At 45.3% G+C, this 22097-nt stretch overlaps 1 protein-coding gene across 1 annotated transcript in view; it reads left to right on the top strand.

Annotated features, from left to right (window-relative positions):
- PPP2R5D (protein phosphatase 2 regulatory subunit B'delta) overlaps positions 1–22097 on the top strand; it is a 391698-nt gene that overhangs the window by 343652 nt on the left and 25949 nt on the right. The window contains exon 15 of the mRNA XM_033937705.1: positions 13345–13461. Within this exon, the coding sequence (XP_033793596.1) occupies positions 13345–13461 (117 nt within the window). The remainder of the gene's footprint in view (positions 1–13344; positions 13462–22097) is intronic.

Here is a 22097-nt window from a genome sequence, read left to right as displayed (position 1 = left end):
ATGCGCGTCCAATGAAGCTGCCCTTACTAAGGAACTTTTGTATGTTAGAAACATAGAAACATAGAATATGACAGCAGAAAAGGGAGTCTGCCCACTCAAGAATCCTCCCCCTTAAGCACTTCCTCGAAGTGAACCCACATGTTTATCCCATCTTTTCTTAAAATCGAGCACATTGCTGGCCTCTACTACCTGAAGTGGAAGATCATTCCAATGATCAACCACCCTTTCAGTGAAGAAATACTTCCTAATATCACCATGAAATCTCCCACCCTTGATTTTTAATGGATGCCTTCTTATTACCGTAGGTCCTGTAAGGAAAAAGATGTCTTCTTCCACCTCAATACGGCCAGTAACGTATTTCAACGTCTCTATCATGTCTCCCCTCTCTCTGCGTTCCTCGAGAGAGTATAACTGCAACTTACCTAGGCGTTCTTCATATGGGAGATCCTTGAGTCCTGAGACCATCCTAGTGGCCATTCACTGAACCGACTCTATTCTCAGCTTATCCTTTTGATAATTTGGCCTCTAAAATTGAACACAATATTCCAGATGAGGTCTCACCATGGACCTGTACAACGGCATCACAACTTCAGGTTTTCGGCTGATTAATGCTTAGAAACATAGAAGATGACGGCAGATAAGGGCCATAACCCATCAGGTCTGCCCACTCTACTGACCCACCCCCAAGTCTACTATCCTAGGGATCCCACTCCTGGTGACAGGTTCCCTTGGCTTAACCCTCTAAGGCAGGGGTGTCAAAGTCCCTCCTCGAGGGCCGTAATCCAGTCGGGTTTTCAGGATTTCCCCAATGAATATGCATTGAAAGCAGTGCATGCACATAGATCTCATGCATATTCATTGGGGAAATCCTGAAAACCCGACTGGATTCCGGCCCTCGAGGACCGACTTTGACACCTGTGCTCTAAGGGATCACACAAGGGCATCCCATTTGTCTTAAATTCTTGCACGCTGTTTGCTTCGATCACCTGCACCGGGAGCTCATTCCAAGGATCAACCACTCTCTCGGTGAAGAAATATTTCCTGGTGTCGCCATGAAATTTCCCTTCCCTGAGTTTGAGCAGATGCCCTCTTGTGGCTGAGGGTCATAGAAACATAGAAATAGACGGCAGATAAGGGCCACAGCCCACCAAGTCTGCCCACCCCAATAACTCTCCCCTTCCTTTCTCTGTGAAGAGATCCCACGTGGTGATCCCATTTTGACTTAAAATCAGGCACGCTGCTGGCCTCGACCACCTGCAGTGGAAGATCATTCCAGTGATCAACCACCGTCTCGGTGAAGAAGTATTTCCTGGTGTCACCGTGTAGTTTCCCGCCCTCTTGTTGCCGTGGGGCCTTTGAAAAAGAAGATGTCCTCTTCCACCTCGATATGGCCCGTGAGATATTTGAATGTCTTGATCATGTCTCCCCTCTCTCTGCGTTCCTCGAGTGAGTATAGCTGCAGTTTTTTCAGCCTTTCCTCATACCGACTCAAGTCTCAGCACATCTTTGCGGTAATGCGGCCTCCAAAATTGTACACAGTACTCCAGGTGGGGGTCTCACCATGGATATGGCATAATGACTTCGGGCTTCGGCTGAAAAAACCCCTACATATACAACCTATGATTTGTCTAGCCTTAGATGAAGCTTTCTCCACTTGCTTGGCAGTCTTCATGTCCTCACTGATGATCACCCCTAAGTCACGTTCTGCTACAGTCCTTAGTAGGATTTTACCATTAAAGGTGTAAGTCTTGCATGGATTTTGGCTGCCAGGGTGCATGACTTTACATTTTTCGGTATTGAAACTGAGTTGCCAGGTCCTGGACCAGAGCTCCAGTAGGAGTAGATCGTGCACCATACTGTCGGGCATTGAGTTTCCGTCCGGCCCTGTGCTTTGGTCTGACGTGTTCCTGCCTACTACATTGCATATTTTGGCGTCATCGGCGAATAGCGCTATTTTACCTTGAAGTCCCTCAGCCAAGTCCCTTATGAAGATGTTGAATAGGATTGGGCCCAAGACCGAGCCCTGCGGCACTCCACTGATCACCTCCATCGTTTCGGAGGGGGTACCGTTTACCACCACCTTCTGAAGCCTACCTCCAAGCCAGTCCCTAACCCATGCTGTCAACGTGTCTCCTAATCCTATAGAGCTCATCTTGTTCAACAACCTGTGGTGTGGTACGCTATCGAATGCTTTGCTAAAGTCCAAGTATACGATGTCTAGGGACTCCCCAACATCCAGCTTCCCTGTCACCCAGTCAAAGAAGCTGATTAGGTTAGATTGGCAGGACCTCCCCTTAGTAAATCCATGTTGACGCGTATCTCGTAGATTCTCCTCGTTCATGATCGTATCCAATTGGCGTCCAAGGGTCCGAGAAAGAGAATCTCTTCTTCCATCTCGATACGGCCGGTAATATACTTAAACGTCTCGATCATGTCTCCTCTCTCCCTACATTCTTCGAGTGAATACAGCCGCAAATTTTTCAGCCTTTCCTCAAACGATAGATTCTTGAGCCCCAAGACCATCCTGGTGGCCATCCGTTGCACCGACTCTACTCTCAGCACATCTTTTCAGTAGTGTGGCCTCCAGAACAGTATTCCAAATGAGGCCTCACCATGGTTCTGTATAATGGCATTATGGCTTCCGGCTGACGAAACTCCTGCGGATGCAACCTAACAACTGTCTTGCCTTAGATGATGCCTTCTCCACATGATCAGCAGTTTTCATGTCTGCACTGATGATCACTCCCAAGTCTCGTTCTGTTGAAGTTCTAGCTAAGGTCTCACCATTCAAGGTGTAAGTTCTGCACGGATTTCTGCTGCCGAGGTGCATGATCTTGCATTTCTTAACGTTAGTGTTTCCATGAGTTTGCATACTATTGATATGAGACTCACCGGTCTGTAGTTTGCAGCCTCTGCCCTGCAGTGCAGTGGAACGATGTTAGCTGTTTTCCAGTCTATGGGGACTCTCCCCGAACTTAGGGAGAGATTGAAGAGTCCTGATAGCGGTTCTGCCAGGACATCACGCAGCTCACTGAGCACCCTGGGGTGTAGATTGTCCGGTCCTATGGCTTTGTTCACCTTGAGTCTTGCCAGTTCGTACTAGACGTCGCCAGGTGTGAACTCGAAATTCTGAAATGGGTCTTCCACGCTGGGCCTTGCCTGCAACTGCGGACCGTGCCCCGGTGCCTCGCAGGTGAAGACCGAGCAGAAGTATTCATTCAGTAGTTCTGCTTTATCGGAATCTGATTCTGCGCAGTTCCCATCTGGTTTTCTAAAGCGTACTATCCCGTCTGTGTTCTTTTTCCTATAATATACCTGAAGAAGGATTTGTCCCCTTTCTTCATGTTCTTTGCCAGAGTCTCTTCCACTCGAAGTTTGGCCTCCCTGACTGCCGTTTTGACCGCTGCAGACCTCGCCCTATGTTCTAGTTTAGCTTCCCTAGTCTCCGTTCGTTTGTAGGAAATAAATGCTTTTTTCTTCTCCTTAACGAGGTGCGAGATTTCTGCGGAGTACCATTGGGGTTTATTTTTTCTCCACCGTTTGTGTACTGATTTAATGTAGAGGCTTGTCGCTTCATGTATGGTAGATTTCAGAGATGACCACATAGCTTCCACATCATCGGTCGTAGCTTCGTTCTGCAGTGTCCGGTGGACGAAATCTCCCATGCGTTCGAAGTCAGTGCCTTGGAAGTTGAGTACTTTTGTTTTCGTGTTTGATCTAGGGAAACCTTTCCTGAGGTAGAACCACACCATGTTGTGGTCGCTGGAGGCTAGCGTATCTCCTACCGAGACCTTCAAGACGCTATCCCCATTGGTGATTACCAGGTCCAGGATCGCCTGGGCCCTAGTGGGTTCCAATACCATTTGTTTCAGTCGTGCTCCCTTTATGGATGTTAACAGTCTCCTGCTGCCGCTGGTTGTTGCTGAGTATGAGTTCCAATCTGCGTCAGGCATGTTGAAGTCCCCTAGCAGAACAGCGTCTCCTCGTAGAGTGATATTCTCTATGTCTTAAATGAATTCGGAGTCGTTGTCTTCCAGTTGTCTTGGAGGTCTATATACTACACCGAGATACAGGCATTTTTCCCTGCCTCTGGCCAGGTTCACCCAGAGGGATTCCCCAGTGTACTTGACATCTGTGATTCTGGTAGTTTTGATGTCTTCTTTAATGTATAGTGCCACCCCTCCCCCTGACTTTCCCTCTCTGTCCTGACGAAATAAGTTGTATCCCGGTATAGCCATATCCCACCCATGAGAGTCTGTGAACCAAGTTTCGAATATTGCCACCATGTCAAGGTCGGCATTCATTATTTCGGTCTCTAATTCTAGAATCTTATTGCCTAAACTGTGTGCATTAACATACATAGCCCTCCATACCCCGTGATTGCTAAGTCCCTGTGGGGAGTTTCCCACCTGGGGTAGTGTGACTCCTCGAGAATTGTTTGCAATGGGGGCACTTACTTTGGACTTAGAATCGGAGTTTCGACTCACCTCGTCAGGATCGTTCCTTACTGAACTTGTATCTGAGTGGGTACCCTCCGCCGACTTACCTAGTTTAAAGCCCTACGAAGCAAGCGGGCTAGTCGGTGTCCAAAGATGTGCTTACTCCTGCTGGTCAGATGGAGTCCGTCTGGTCCCTGAAGTCCTTGCAATGCCTCTCCATGGTTCAGGAATCCGAAGTTCATTTCCCGGCACCATCCTTGAAGCCACTCGTTAGTGCTCAGTATATGCTCATCCCTGGCACTTCCTTTGCCTCTAACTGGGAGGATCAAGGAGAAGACCATCTGCGCTCCTGTCTGCTTCAGCCTCTCACCCAGGGCTCCAAAGTCTCTAGTTATGTTCTCTGGGGTGTTCTTAGCAGTGTCGTTTGTGCCAATGTGGATGAGGACCATGGGGAAGTGATCTTGGGGCTTGAGAAGCCTATCAAGACAGGCGGTGACATCTCAGACCCTGGCTCCAGGCAGACAGCAAACCTCCCTTGACTGCATATCCGGTCTGCAGATTGGTCCCTCGGTGCCCCTCAGCATAGAGTCCCCAATGACTATTACTCTGTGCTTCTTTGGGGGGAGCCGATCAGTTGTCCCCGGAGTTGGAGCCGTGCGCTGGACTACCTCCTGCTCCTTGTCGGCATACTCCTGCTCCTTGTTGACATCTTCTACCTGTAGGATCTGGAATCTGTTCCTCAGGATGAGTTTTGGGGTGGATGTAAAACTGCCCTGTTGGTGAGAAAAAGAAGAAGAGGGTGAAGAGATTGAAAGAGGGGGGTGGGATCTCCAGTGTTTGCCCGTGGAGGAGGTCACCAGCTGCCAGGAGTCAGCGTCTCCAGCCATCTCCTGTACCCCAATTGTTGGTTTCAAAGCTGGTGATTTGGGTGTCTCGAGGGAGGACATGTCTTGGGCCAACTCGGTGATTTGGGACAGCTCCTGGATGACTCCGTCAATGTAGGCCTCATCCTCTCGGATGCTTCTCAGACGTTTCACCTCCTCCCTGAGATTCCTAAATTCCTGCATGATGACTCCGTCTAGCTGGTCGACCTCCTCTGTCTGTGTAGAGACTGTGGAGAACAGGGGGGGGAGGGGGATGATCTCGGTCTGCACGTAGACCTCTTTCCACAGTCCTGGGTCCTCCTCCTTCTGCACGCATACCGTGGTCGCCCCCTGGGTCCCCCCAGTTACCGGACAGTTGGTCTTGATTGCAGACATGGCGCTTCTTGTTCTCCCTGCCATAACCAAGTTGTAGCTGAGGTCTGCCTGATAGTGAGTAAGTTAAAGAGTTAGAAGAAATATCTGTCTGTGAGTCAGAGTGAGAGATTGAAAGATCAGAGAGAGAGTTTGAAAGATTAGGGTATTTGAGAGGGTGCCTGCCTGTGGGTTAGGGTTAAAGTTTAGAATAAAGTTTAAAGAATAGGGTAAAGATTAGGCTCTTCGCAAAGGCGCTCCCGCTAAGGCCGCTCGCCTTTGCCACGCGCCGAATGGCTGCGCACGGTTGGCTCGTCCCCTTTTATGGGGGGAGTTTGGCTGGTGATGTCGGGAATGGGCGGAGTTAGCTCTCGCCTCTTCCCCTGCTAGCACCGCCTTCTCTGCTCCTCTCTCCACTCCTTCCTGCTAGCACACTCTCTGCTCCGCTCATTGTTCTGCCATGTGCTCAGGACTGTTCTACCATGTGCTCAGGACTAGGCACAGCTCCTACAGTCTCCTTTCGGCTGGCCTTGCACTGTGAACTCTCTGCCGTTGGCTCGTCCCCTTTTATGGGGGGAGTTTGTCTGGTGACGTCGGGGATGGGCGGAGTTAGCTCTCGCCTCTTCCCCTGCTAGCACCGCCTTCTCTGCTCCTCTCTCCACTCCTTCCTGCTAGCACAGTCTCTGCTCTGCTCACTGTTCTGCCATGTGCTCAGGACTAGGCACAGTTCTTACAGTCTCCCTTCGGCTGGCCTTGCACACTTTGAATTACTGATGTAGCCACGAGTGGGCCCCGACCTGCCCACCCAGAAGCAGCACACTTATGAACCAAGTAACCTTTAACATCCACCGCCCCCCTCTGGAGTCTCAAGCTGCTCCACTGCTGAAGCCGCAGATCTTCACTGGCAGTGAGCAGCACGACTGATTCACACTGCTCATGTCAGTCCCACAACCTTCTTTCTAACTTACTCCGCCTCTGCGGAAACAGGAAGTTATGTCAGAAGGAAGGCTGACACGCTTCTCATTGCAGCTGAAGACCTGCTTTCTAAAAGGTATGTGGTGTAGCGCAGCTTGAGACTGAGGGGAGTAGGGGGTGGCAGCTTGAGACTCGATCACCTCTGGGGCTGTGTTCTTCTGCCCATCCGACTTTGGTCCAAGCCCACCCAAAATTGGGCATCTGGCTATGCCCCTGCTTTAAATTTGTATCTAATTAGCTTACTGCATTGTTGCAGAATATTTTCTCATTAATCTCTCTATAGAAGCCATGCATTTAGCCATCAACACATTGACCCCTCATTCCTACTACTACTAATCATTTCTATAGTGCTGTACGTCAAAACACAGAAGAGACAGTCCCTGCTCAAAAGAGCTTACAATCTAGTAAAGACAGACAAACTGGACAAGAAGATGCCTCAGGTAGGGGGAATTACAGAGGGAATGATAAGACAGATATTGGTGGGTTGGAGTTTGGATTTTTGAATACTGCCAGAGAACGGAGCCTGATGTATGGAGTCAGGCACTTTGTTCCAGGCAGACAGTGCATTCTTACAGTTAATGTTTATCTCCTGATAACCCACTGCCATATACAAGAGGAATCTCTACTGTGGTTGTGCTGTCAGCTGTGAAAGTGAGGATGTTCTGGAGTTTCCTACTGAGGTGCATATTCAATAACAGGTCAATAGCATAACTTTACAAAGATAAGATAAGAGACCGGTGCGGGAATAGTCAGGTTCCGGATAAAGATATTGGCAACTCCTTTTTGGATTTCTATCTTTGATTGTATAGCCTGGAAGGGGGGGGCAGAAGAGGGAGTGGTGGAGAGCTTTTTAGCTAAGGTTGCGTTGCCGGTTCTGTTGCCTGACGATCAAGCACAGCTTGACGAACCGGTGACGTTGCGGGAGGTTCAGGAGGTAATTAGAGGAGCCAAACCGGGAAAATCTCCAGGTTTAGATGGTTACACGAGCTGTTTTTATAAAACGTTTGGTGACCAGTTAGGACCTTTGTTGGTGCGATTAATCAATGGGGTTCATCAGGGGGATTCTTTGCCTGGCACTATGGGTGAGGCAGGGGTAATGATTTTACTGAAACCTGGTAGAGACCCTACTCTCTGCGGGTCCTATAGACCTATCTCCCTGTTGAATGTAGATGCGAAAATTGTGGCAAAGGTCTTGGCTCTGCTTCTTGGCAGGTTGCTACCTAAAGTAATCCATAAGGACCAGTCTGGGTTTATCCAAAGACGACAGGTAGGAGATAATATTAGACATACCCTGCACTTGTTGTGGAGGGTGCAACAGGGAAGGGATCCAGCAGCGGTAATGGCAGTGGACGCGGAGAAAGCCTTTGACCAGGTATCGTGGGACTTTCTTTGGGCAGTGATGAGGAAACTGGGTATTGGAGGATCATTTCTTGGCTGGGTCAGAGCATTATACTCTGCCCCTAGAGCTTGTATTAGAATTAATCAGTCCTATACGGAATTTTTCTCCATAGCTCGGGGCACTCGGCAGGGATGTCCGTTGTCCCCACTGCTTTTTGCACTTTCTATAGAACCCTTGGCGATTATGATTCGGATTCATCCCCTTCTGTGTGGATTTAAGATAGGGGGTATGGAACATCGTATTGCATTATTTGCGGACGATGTTCTCTTGTACTTGCAAGATCCGGAACGAACAATACCCCCTTTTATTAGATATTTTTGAAGAATATGGGCTGGTGTCTGGCTTTAAGATCAACTTAGATAAGACGGATCTTACCCTGGGGGAAGCCAGAGTTCTGGTGCTTCAACGCCAGTTCCCATTTAAGTGGGTGCCTAAGAACCTCAAATACTTGGGGATTTATTTGCCTAGAGATTTGACTTGTCTTTATGAGGTTAATTATGGCCCGATTATTCACCAAATTAGATTGGATCTTCAACGATGGCAGGGGCTCTGGCTGTCCTGGGGGGGACAAATTGCTGTTATTCAGATGAATATTCTACCTTAGTTGTTATTTTTGTTCCATACCTTGCCTATCCCCATACCATCCCAGACGTTCAAGATGTTACACGCGAAATTTCAAAAATTTATTTGGCAGAATAGAGCTCCCCAACTCTCTCAGTGGGTGATGTGGGTGGATCGAGCAAGGGGAGGAAAAGAGGTACCAAACCTTTCCTGGTATAATTAGGCGGCACAGTTACGCATGTTATTGGAATGGGACCAGGGTACTCACAAGTGGGGGATGCAGTTGGAGCAAAGTTTGGTATCTCAGGGTAGTTTGGCTGCTAGGCTTTGGTCCTCACAGACTATTCAGCAATGGGAATTGGAGACCAATAATCCCTATATATTACATTTGATCAAATTATGGCTTGGTATTAAACGGGAATGTAATCAGGGGAGGGTCATTTCTACATTGGTTTCTGTGCAGGAGGAACCCAATTTTGGAGTGGGTAAAACCAATCCTGTTTTTGAGAGGTGGGAACTGATAGGGTTGTGTCACTTTCGCGATTTTTTTAGATCCGGGACCCTGATATCTTTTGAGACATTGCAACAGCGACCTGGGGTAAGGGTAGGGGATTATCTGGCTTATTTTCAGGTGGAGCATTTTATACTGGCGAACGGTTGGGATAAGGTATCCCTTGATGAGGCTGAACAACTGTGGGGGACTTTACAGAGGGTGCCCAGGCCTATTTCTATAATTTACCAATACTTAAAGGGAAGAGTGTCCCCCAAATTTGGTTTCCAAACTCAATGGGAGAGAGACTTACAATGTTCATTTACAGCTAAAGAGTGGGACTTTATATGTAGAGAGGTGGGTAGGGCTTCCACTTGTGCCCTTATACAGGAAAATGCTTACAAGGTACTGAGTAGGTGGTATTATACCCCAGAGAGACTTCATAGGATGTTACATTACATTACATTAGGGATTTCTATTCCGCCTGTGCCTTGCGGTTCTAGGCGGATTACAATAAAGATGATATCTGGGCATTTCCAGTAGAATTACATTACAGGAGAAGAGTAGATTACAAGTAACAGTGTAGAGTTACAATACATTCAATATCGCGGCAGATGTAACATAGCAACGGATTACAATAAAGAAGATATCTGGGCATTTCCAGTAGAATTACATTACAGGAGAAGAGTTAATTACAGGTAATAGTGAAGAATTACAGTACATTCAATATCACAGGAGATGTTACCTAGCAACTGAGTCAATTTACAACTGGTGGAGAATAAAGAATTACAATATATTCTAGATTACAAAAGATATTACATGAGCTGAGTCAAGTTTCTTCGGGTGGAGAGTAGCATCATATGCCTATAAGCGGAGGTGTATTTATTGTTTTGATGATTGCATGATGTTGGTTAATTAATGTTGATGATATGGACAGTAGGGGTGTTTAGTTTGGGTTGGATAAAGAGATTCTATTCCCAAGGAATTGATTGGGAACTCATTAGATGGCGGTTTAGATTGATGGGAGATATTTTTTGAACAGTAGTGTTTTTATTTCTTTTCGGAACTCTTTTATGTCTGTAATTTCGATCAATAATTTTGAGATGTCAGAGTCAATATTAGCTGCCTGTGTCCCTAGATAGATGTATCATCAATCGTCGGCTCTATGTTGGCGGCGTCAAGCAGCAATGGGCACTTTTTTTCATATTTGGTGGGAATGCCCGGTGATAGTCCCTTGTTGGGGGGTGTTGCGGTCTTTGTCCTTGATGTTGGGGATTGCTGTTCCTGTTGCTCCCCAAACATGTTTACTAGGGATGTCAAATCGCTGTGAGACTACATGGCAAACTAGGCTTTTGCATATGGGTCTGGCAGCGATTAAATGCCTTATTGTGGCTTATTGGAAACAGACTCAGGTTCCCACTTTGAGTGAATGGCATGTGAAATTAGTCTTGATGGGGAAAATGGAAATTTATGTGGCCAAACAACGAGGATATTATTTATCATCTCAACACACCTGGACTGTTGTTACTCAGAAATTGAAACTTTAAATCCTTGGAAATTGTATGATCTTGCTTAGACTTCATTGCTGCAAGAGGGGGGAGGGGTTTTGGGGAGGGGAAAAGATGGTGTTCTTGTTTGCTATTGTGGACCTTTGTGGTTAAGCTGTATTTGTATTGTAGGTGTACTCATTGAGTTCTATGTTCTGTTTAAATTCTTCGAAAACCAATAAAAATTTTAATTTTTTTTTTTTTTAAAGTATGAGGGAGGATTGTGGAGGGGGCCTTCAGTGGCAGGAGGGAGTGGACATTCTTCCAGCTGTTTTGCTGTTGGGGGGGAGGGGGGGCAGGGTTTCAGTCAGGATAGCAGGAGGGAGTGGGCAACCCTCCTGCCATTTATTTTAGGTTCGGGGGGGGGGGGGACTGTGTTTGGGGGTCATTGGGGAGGTCTGTCGGCGGTGATGGGGGACTTTTTTTCATTTTTTTAATGGGACAGATATTTTGCATGTGTAATACATGCAAAATATCTGTGCCATCGAATAAAAATGAAAAAAAAATAGGCAGATCTGTCAGTAACACGGCTACTGACCAGTCTAGAGCAATTGTTTTTTTACGATCGCTAAAAGCCCATGCAAAATAACCAAAAGGTGTTAGTATGTCAATCACTTGGCTATTTTGCATGGGGTTTTAGCTAATTTGCATGGCCAGATCAGAAAATTGGCGATCGAGAGGAAAAACATGCGGTGGGCTGTTTTGTACATTGAGTCGGTAACAGCAATCGTCACTAAAGCTGTGAAAACAGGTTTAGCGATGATCGCTGACTTTAGTGCATCCCCCAGTAAGTGCCATGCGACAGGTGTCTAGCATCCTTTATTTACTAATTATTGAGGCTATTAAGAGCATTTTGACAATTAAGTTAGGCACCTATTATAGAATCAGCCCTTTATTGTCTTATTCACTGGAGAAGGACATCGTGTTTGGGAAGATCAAAGGAGCCAGGCTAAGAGGGCGACCTGCAATCAGATGGCTGGACATGTTGAAAAACCAGGGGATGACGCTTGAGGACCTTTCTGGACTAGCACAAAACCGATTTCTTTTTAGATCCACAATTCATCAAGTTGCTAGGACTCAAGCACAAGTTGATGGCACCTAACAACATTTGACATTTTTAAAGATTTTTCAGCTTCTCTCTTTAGCAGTTAAGGATTAATTGAGAACACAGATTTAAATTGTCCTGGTATGCTCTTTTTATTAGTAAAATTCTCTCACCTCCATCATCTCCTTCATTTCCACTTAAGCTGCTAGTGTGGGGGCAGGTACTGCCTCCCAGGAGGTGGCGTTAGGTGATATGAAATAGTATTAATGCGTAGAAAAGAACATTTCAGTAGGTAAGTGCAGAGAGCATGCTGGGCACGCTTCCAACAATTACAACTCCTTTGCATCTAATGTTAAAGCACAGTAAGAGCAAAAGACAGCCTATAAATTCCTCGTATTCTGATCTGGCTATATTATCTACTGTTAGTTCTACTCTCCTTTGTTCTCAGTGTCACTTTTCTAAAGAATTCATAGCATTTTGGGGTTTCTTTCTAACCATATAATTAGGTTGCATGTACTGAATATACGTGGAAGAGCCAGCATTGACAGCTGGAGCTCCATGATAACTTCTTGCTGCTCAGGCAGCACAGCCAGAGACTCTCTTTAGCTGTTGGGGTTGAGCCAGGAATCCAGTGCCACAGTTTTGTAGGGGATCCTAGCCCAAAGGGAGAGGCTTCCGCGAGAGCCGTCCCTCCTCCCTCAAGGCTCTCCCCTGGTTGGGGCAGAACTTAAAGACACTGGCATGCCAAGTGTGCCTCTGCCACATAACTGAGGTTCTGCTCAAAATTTTTTACAGGGCATATTCATGGTCTGGTTTTTCCCCCTCAGAGTTAGATCCTGATGTTAATTCACTGTGCTAGAGAGACTGCAAGAGTGGCAGGTACCTCCATATGTAGTGGTTATGTGATCACATCTTTGTCTTCTGGCAATGAGTGGGAAAGGAATTCAGGAAGGTGGGGTTTCTACTATCAATGTCTATTTGCTAAGGGGATGGGGAGAGGAGAGGATTGAGGAAGTTAAAGCTCCCATTTGGTCCTTCAGCTCAGTATCTAATTGCTTTTCAGTAGAAATGAAAGCGTGAAATATGAGACCCAAATTTATGGTGGCTGCAATTGAGAAGTTGAAACATGGCCCATCCAGTCTACCCATCCGCAGCATCCACTATCTCCTCCTGTCCCTAAGAGATCCCATGTGCCTCTCCCAGGCTTTTTTTAATTCACCACCTCTGCTGTGAGACTATTCCACGTATCTACCACCTTTTCTGTAAAAAAGTATTTCCTTAGATTACTCCTGAGCCTATCATCTCTTAACCTCATTCTATGCCCTCTCATTCTGGAGTTTCCTTTGAATTGAAAGAGCATTGACTTATGCACATTTATGCCACGTAAGTATTTAAACATCTCTGTCGTATCTCTCCTCTCCTGTCTTTCCTCCTAGAGTTTGACAGTATATGGGAGGTCTTCTAAGTGCATAACAGGCCCCTGGAGTGATATTATATGACTTGCTGTTCTTGAAGCAATTGTTTCTTTGTGTTGATGCCTGAAACTGTATTAGTGGTTTAACTACAAAATATTTATTTTAAAAATTGTTTTGTGGGCTGTTTAGTATATTATATCTCGCACAGTAACCTTCCTTCTGGATTTCCCTCTTCTAGTATCCGATGCATTACGCCCCTTTACACCTGCCTGTCATCTACGCAATGGAAACAGAAACTCCAACTGCTGAGGATATTCAGTTACTAAAGAAAACGATGGAAACAGAAGCTGTACAGGTCAGGATGTAATCAACATCTCACCTAGACTTTCAAATCTCTGTGTACTGTCTTTGTGTTTTGTGGTAGAAGAGACAGAAGCTTTTAGCCTCCTCGTATCTAGATTTTCAGAAAGCTTTTGATAAAGTTCCTCACGAAAGGCTCCTGAGAAAATTAAAAAGTCATGGGATAGGTGGCAAAGTTCAGTTGTGGATAAGGAATTGGTTATCGGATAGAAAACAGAGGGTAGGGTTAAATGGTCATTTTTCTTAATGGAGGAGAGTAAACAGTGGAGTGCCGCTGGGGTCTGTACTGGGACCGGTGCTATTTAATTTATTTATAGATGATCTGGAAATTGGAACAAGTGAGGTGATTAAATTTGCAGATGACACTAAACTGTTCAAAGTTGTCAAAACACATGCGGATTGTGAAAAATTGCAGGCGGACCTTAGGAAATTGGAAGACTGGGCGTCCAAATGGCAGAAGAAATTTAATGTGGACAAATGCAAAGTGATGCACATTGGGAAGAATAACCTGAATCACAGTTACCGGATGCTAGGGTCCACCTTGGGGGTTAGCGCCCAAGAAATGGAGCTGGGTATCATTGTAGACAATACAATGAAACTTTCTGCCCAATGTGCAGCAGCGGCCAAAAAAGCAAACAGGATGCTAGGAATTACTAAAAAAGGGATGGTTAACAAGACTAAGAATGTCATAATGCCCCTGTATCGCTCCATGGTGCGACTTCATTTGGAGTATTGCGTTCAATTCTGGTCTTTTTATCTCAAGAAAGATATAGTGGCGCTAGAAAAGGTTCAAAGAAGAGCAACCAAGATGGTAAAGGAGATGGAACTCCTCTTGTATGAGGAAAGACTAAAACGGTTAGGGCTCTTCAGCTTGGAAAAGAGACGGCTGAGGGGAGATATGATTGAAGTCTGAAGTCTACAAAATCCTGAGTGGAGTAGAACGGGTTCAAGTGGATCGATTTTTCACACTGTCAAAAATTACAAAGACTAGGGGACACTCGATGAAGTTACAGGAAAATACTTTTAAAACCAATAGGAGGAATTTTTTCACTCAGATAATAGTTAAGCTCTGGAACGCATTGCCAGAGGATGTGGTAAGAGCGGATAGCGTAGCTGGTTTTAAGAAAGGTTTGGACAAGTTCCTGGAGGAAAAGTCCATAGTCTGTTATTGAGAAAGACATGGGGGAAGCCGTTGCTTGCTCTGTATCGGTACCATGGAATATTGCTACACCTTGGGTTTTGGCCAGGTACTAGTGACCTGGATTGGCCACTGTGAGAAGGGACTATTGAGCTTGATGGACCATTGGTCTGACCCAGAAAGGCTATTCTTATGTTCCTTTATATCCATCTATTCTTCAATACAGAGAGCGCCGTGGAATCTCCTATCCCTACCTCATTTCCATTCTCTCAGGACAGAAAATACATTGCATATCCCTTAACGCCGCCTCCCCTTTTTTCTCCAGAGACCAAAAGTGGGTGATAACATTCAGTGGTACCAACATGTATGGTTTTGCAGAGTTCTGGAAAAGTCTTTCCAGGATTTCCTGGGCACACATGGAGAGACATTTTCAATAGGACGTCTAAGTCCAACTTTGGATGTTTCTCGCAAGACTTCCAAAGTCAGAGGCAGAGAAACAGGTATTTTTGAAACCAGCAACACTGCAAAATATCCAGTTTCCTTTTTTTTTTAATTGCCATTTATGACCACAAAACTGTCCAAGTTCAAAATGTCCTAATCCAGACCATTTGGAAGTGGGACTAGCCACATAGAAATGCCAGTAGAGCAGTGGGGCACCTTAGAGGGCACTACTGTGAACTTCACATAAAAGGTGCCTGTAGTATATCTCACCATACCCCCTTCTAATATATGGTCAGTCTTCCAAAACTCCCCCCAAACCTACTATACCCACCTGTCTACCATCCCAGTAGTCCTTATGGCTGCAGGTGGCACCTATAAGGCAGTATAGTTAGAAGATAAAGGAACAGACCAAAGGTCTGTTTCCAACACTGGCCAACCCAGGTCCCCAGTACCAAGTAGTAAAACAGATTTTATTCTGCTTATCCGAGGAAGAAGCAGTGGATTTCCCCAAGCCATTGGCCTATGGACTTCTCTTTTAGGAAATTATCCAAGCCAAACTGATTTCACCACATTCTCTAACAGCGAGTTCCAGAGTTTAATTACACGTTGGGTGTAAGAACTATTTTCTCTGATTTGTTTTACATCTACTACTTAGTAGTTTCATCGCATGCCCCCTAGTCCTAGTATTTTTGGAAATAATGACAAGCAATTCACATCTACCCTTTTCACTCCACTCAGACCTGAGCCGTCTCTTCTCCAAGCTGAAGAGCCCTAGCCACATTAGTCTCTCCTCATAGGGAAGTCATCCCAAAACTTTTATCATTCTCGTCGCCCTTCTCTGTACCTTTTCTAATTCCGCTATATCTTTTTTGAGATACAGCAACCAGAATTGCACACGGTATTCAAGTTGTGGCCATACCATAGAGTGTTACAAGGGCATTAAAGCATTTCTATCTTTGTTTTCCATTTCTTTCCTGATAATTCCTAACATTCTATTTGCTTTCTTATCTGCCACCGCACATTGTGCTGAGGGTTTCCATGTATCATCAACAATGACACCTAGATCCTTTTTGCTGGGCAGTGACTTCTAGCGTGGAACCCAGCATCACGAACCTATAGTTCAAGTTCTTCTTTCCCACATGCATCACTTTGCACGTGCTCACATTAAATGTCATCTGCCATTTTGATGCCCAGTCTTCCAGTCTAACAAGGTCCTCTTGCAATTTTTCATAATCCTCTTTCGACTTTGGGTCATTGATAATTATGTTAAAAAAACAGCGGTCCCAGCACAGACCCTGGGGAACCCCACTATTTATCCTACTCCATTGAGAATATTGACCAATTAAACCTACTCTCTGTTATCTAACTTTCAATCCATAATAGGACATTACCTCCTATCCTATGTCATTCTAATTTCCTCAGAAATCTTTCATGAGGTACTTTGTCAAATGCCTTTTGAAAATCCAAATACACAGCATCAACCAGTTTACTTTTATCCACATTATTATTCATCCCTTCAAAGAAATGCAGTAAATTCTTGAGGCAAGATGTCCCTTGACTAAAACCATGTTGACTTTCTCTCAATATGTTCTGCCATTTTGTTCTTTATAATAGTCTCTATCATTTTGCCCGGCACCAATGTCAGACTCACTGGTCTATAATTTCCTGGATCTCCTCTGGAACCCTTTTTAAATATCGGCGTCATGTTGGCCACTCTCCAGTCTTCTGGTACTGTGCTGATTTTTAAAGAAAAATTACAAATTACTAACAATAGCTCTGCACGTTCATTTTTCAATTCTATCAGCACTCTGGGATGTATACCATCCGGTACAGGCGATTTGTCAACTGTTCAATTTGTCAAATTAAACCTATTACATCATCCAGTGTTACAGAGATTTGTATGAGTTTCTCTGATTCATTAGAATTGAATACAATTTCTGGCACTGGTATCTCCCCCACATCTTCCTCAGTGAAGAGCAAGGCAAAGAATTCATTTAATCTGTCCACTATGTCCTTCTCTTCCCTTGCCAGTGCAGTGTTCTCCCCAGAAATTTTTTCCAGCCGGGTGGCATGAAAAAATAGCCGGGTGGGGCGGGATGGGGAAATTTGGTGGTGGGGAAAATTAACCCCCTCTTTTACTAAGGTGCGCTAGCATTTATAGCGTGCGCAAACCCCTGTGCTATGTGGGAAAACTAACGCAAACTCAATGCTGGCGTTAGCATCTAGCGCATGTGGCAATTCTCCGCGCACTAAGCGCACGCTAAAACCACTATTGTAACTTAGTAAAAGGAGCCCTAAATGTGTACTATTTTTATTAGTTAATTATTATTATTATTTTCCAATGCTCAATATGACTTCCTTTTTTAAGGTTTGACACTTGTGCCAGAATATTTTTACTAAATTTAAGAAGTTTTTGCCCTCTTTCAAATGGTATAGAGGTTAAAAAAAGGGAAAGGCGTTAATGAAGTCATTAGGTTCAATCTAGCCATTTATTTCTGCATGAATTTAAACAACTAAAAAAAAAAAAAAAAGATAAATATAGCTGATCCAGTCATACAAGAAATGGCTCTACAGCAAGGGTGCCCACACTTTTTGGGCTTGCGAGCTACTTTTAAAATGGCCAAGTCAAAATGATCTACCAACAATAAAAAAATTTTTAAAAACCCACAAAGCACACTGTACGCAGAGAAAATGTTAATTATCGTATATATTCTGCAGGTTTCCAAAGAGGTCAAGGCAGATGATTTTATGCAATGTCACCTCAGGAACAACTATACAAAAATAGACAAATATACCCCCTCCCTTTTTACTAAATCGCAATAGCGGTTTTTAGCGCAGGGAGATGCGCTGAATGCCCTGCACTGCTCTCGATGCTCATAGGCTCCCTGTGCTAAAAACCGCTATTGCGATTTAGTAAAAGGGGGCCATAGTGCAAAATATAGACAGCAGATATAAATTCTCAAAACAGACACATTTTGATCACTAAACTGAAAATAAAATCATTTCTCCCACAATTGTACATGCTTAGTTACGTCAGCTCTATGGCTGCTTTAACTGTAAGGCGCCTGAATCTAAGGCTATATGCTACCATTCTGTAAAGGAACCTGGGAGCCCATTCACTGCTATAGAATAGGCGTTCCCTGTACAGTCTCAGGGTGCCTACGAGGAAGAACCCACTTGGAGAATTGCCCCTTATTTTTTTAAGAGTGGTGGGCGCTTGGAATGCTCTCCCGGAGGAGGTGGTGGCAGAAAATACTGTGCTGGGTTTCAAACGCAAGTTGGATGCACACCTTCTTGCAGATCATATTGAGAGATACGGGAAAACCGGGTCTCCAAAAAGGAGCACCTAAATGGGCCTTCGTCAACAGCCGTTCCCTTCACCGCCCCGTCACCGCCATCCCTTTCACCGCCCCGTCACCGCCACTGCCATCCCATTCACCACCCCGTCACCGTCCCCGCTGCATCCATATAAGCCTTAGTACTGTAATATTTAGCTTATTCCTTTCTTATAAATCAAAGTTCCTGCTGCTGAACTAGAGAAAGAGATGTTCAGCTGGCAGGGCTTTGTTTATAAATTTTTATCAACACAACTAATATACTATTTTATCCTAAAGCAAAAAATAAATAAATAAATATAATTTTTTTTTCTACCTTTGTTGTCTGGTTTCTGCTTTCCACATCTTCTCATTCAATTCCTTCCATCCACTGTGTGTCTTCTCTCTACGTCTTCCATTTGCTGTTACTGTGCCTCTCCCTTCACCCCCCCCCCCCAATTGGTCTAGCACCCATCTTCTTCCCTCCACTCCCCCATAGTCTGGCATCTGTCTTCTTCCCACTCTGTCTTCCACATTTCCCTTCGGGGTCTGTTCCTCTCCACCCTCCTTCAATGTCTGTCCTATTCCTTTCCACCACCACCCTTCCCTCCCTCCTTTACCATCTGTTCCTTTCTACTACCCTTCAGCTCCTCTCGCGTGACCTATCTACCTTCCTTCCTCTTATTTTCATGGCACGTTACAATGTAATTTGTGCAAGCCACTGGAGCCTGCGAGCTCGGTCCCTGTCCCATCCCCACAAACCATCTCGCTTCTGTGCTCCTATTTTCTCCATTTCTAATATCTCCCCTATGTATCTGTCATTGCCCCCCCCTGTGTCCATATACCATCCCCATGGCATGTCCCCTTTATGTCTCTGTCCCTATGCCCCATGCACATAATTTCCCCTCTTTCTGTTACCTTCCTGTGTCCAGATTTCCCCTATCTTCCTCTTCCATACCAGTGTGTCTCTTCTTTTCAACCCCATCTAGCTTTTTTCCCTCTTTCTTCCCCCCCCCCTGCTTCTAGCATCTGGCTCACCTGCCAGTCCTTCCCTTTCTTTCCTGCTGTGGGTTTTTCTTTCCGTCTTCATCCCCTTGGCCCAGAATCCTTTTCCCTTTCACTCCCTCCTTCCAATTTGAGCCGGGAACACGAGCGATCGCACGGTCCCCGCAGCCACCACTCGCCTGCCCAATCGATCCTACTGTTTAGCCAGCTCTCTCCCTTCGCTTCACCTTAGTTTGTAGGTTTTGTTTTTCGGCGACATGCACACTTTCCCAAAGAGCCGCGCATGCACGGCTGCTCAGTGTTCAATCTTCTGCTCTGCTGCAACTTCCTGTTTCCGGTTGCGTCAGAGCAGAAGATCGAAACTGAACAGCAGCGGGGACCGGGGGAGTCTCATGGGAGCGCGTGCGGGACCCGGCCTGAGGCCTAATCAGTGTCTGCACCGTACGGCACACCAGGCAACATCGCGGTTGAAAAACACTGATTTAAAGGATACTCAGAAAAAATATTGTTTTCCCTTAACTTAAATGAAATAAACATATTCCTATCCATCATTTGACTATAGCTAAGTGCAAAAGAACCTCATAGAGCTGCAGTGATTTCGTTTTACTGTAATTTCTGCATTAAGTGGATTTGCACACCCCAAGCTCCTTAAATCCTGATGCACTTCTAGCTTTTCCTGTATCAGACTTTGCAAGATTAATAAATGGAGCATCCTTCTGCCTGCCAGTTAAAGGATGAAAAACAAATGCCTATAAAGTTCAAATCACAGCTTGACTAAACTTGAACTTTTTTTATTTTATTCTTCCTGGCTGACCACTTTATCTTCCACAATAGACACCAAGGTTGCTTGGAACGGAGCTTTAAAAGAGCAAGCAGAATTGGGTCCGATGTCCGTGCGTTTGTTTTTCTCAAATGGTATACCACTACACTTGCTGCTTTTACTTGCTTTGGGCCTTCCTCGTTGCCGGATCCTGCCTACTTTCTGTTTCTGCGAAGGCAGGACCCGGCAGCGAAGAAGGCCCAAAGCAAGTAAAAGCAGCAAGTTGTAAGCTTCCCTCCGGGGCTCTATCGTTTGCGTGCTGGCTTCCCTTCTCTTCCTTCCGAAACCGGAAGTAGCGTCCCGGGGGGGGGGGGGGGGGGAGAGAAGGAAAGCCGGCACGCACACGATAGAGCCCCGGAGGGAAGTTTACAACTTGCTGCTTTTACTTGCTTCGGGTCTTCCTCGCTGCCGGGTCCTGCCTTCGCGGAAACAGAAAGTAGGCAGGATCCGGCAACGAGGAAGGTCCAAAGCAAGTAAAAGCATGCTGACAAAAAAAAAAAGGCAGGCGTTAAACAAAATTTTCGGCGGTGAGTCAGCCCGGGATGGAGCATCGGCGGCAGCAGCAGGATTAGCTGGGCAGTCATCTAAATCAGCCGGGCGCAGCACCGGAGAGAACACTGCAGTGGTCTAACGGTCCAACCGATTCACTACCTGGCTTCTTACTTTTAATATACCTAAAAGGTTTTTACAGTGTGTTTTTACATAGAATTATGATGGCAGATAAAGGCCAAATAGCCCATCTGGTCTACCCATCTGCAATAACCATTATCTCTTCCTCTCTCTAAGAGATCCCACGTGCCTATCCCAGGCTTTCTTGAATTCAGACACAGTCTGTCTCCACCACCTCTTCCGGGCGACTGTTCCATGCATCTACCACCCTCTCTAAAAATGTATTTCCTTAGATTACTCCTGAGACTATCACCTCTTTAATTTCATCCTATGCCCTCTCATTGCAGAGTTTCCTTTCAAATGAAAGAGACTCGACTCATATGCATTTACGTTATCATATCTCCCCTCTTCGCCTTTCCTCCAAAGTATACAGATTGAGATCTTTAAGTCTGTCCCCATATGCCTTATGATGAAGACCACGCACCATTTTAGTAGCCTTCCTCTGGACCGACTCCATCCTTTTTATATCTTTTTGAAGGTGCAGCCTCCAGAATTGTACACAATATCCTAAATGAGGTCTCACCAGAGTCTTATACAGGAGCATCAATACATTCTTTTTTCTACTGGCCATACCTCTCCCTATGCACCCTAGCATCCTTCTAGCATTCGCCGTCACCTTTTCAACCTGCTTGGCCACCTTAAGATCATCACATTCAATCACACCCAAGTCTCGCTCTTCTGTCATGCACATAAGTTCTTCAACCCCTGACCTTGCATTTCTTAGCATTAAATTTTAGCTGCCAAATTTCAGACCATTCTTCAAGCTTCATCAGGTCTTTCTTCATGTTATTCACCATCCGGGGCATCTAGTCTATTGCAGATTTTGGCATCATCCACAGAGAGCCAAATCTTACCCGACAACCCTTCAGCAATATCGTTTATAAAAATGTTATAAAGAACAGGCCCAAGAACAAAACCTAGAGGCACACCACTGGTAACATCCCTTTTCTCAGAGCGATCTCCATTGATCACTATCCTCTGTCACCTTCCATTCAACCAGTTCTTGACCCAGCCCGTCACTTTGGGACCCATCCCGAGGGTACTCAGTTTATTTATTAGACATTGTGTGGTACATTGTCAAAGATTTTGCTAAAATCTAAATACACCACATCTAACGCACTCCCTTGATCCAATTCTCTGGTCATCCAGTCAAAGAAATTGATCAGATTTGTCTGACAAGACCTACCTCTAGTGAATCCATGTTGCCTCAGGTCGTGTAATCCACAGGATTCCAGAAACTTGAC

Source organism: Geotrypetes seraphini, chromosome 3 (genome assembly GCF_902459505.1).
Source record: "Geotrypetes seraphini chromosome 3, aGeoSer1.1, whole genome shotgun sequence".
Taxonomy (NCBI): Eukaryota; Metazoa; Chordata; class Amphibia; order Gymnophiona; family Dermophiidae; genus Geotrypetes; species Geotrypetes seraphini.
Note: the sequence above shows the minus strand (reverse complement) of the source record. Positions and strands in the feature narration are given on the sequence as shown.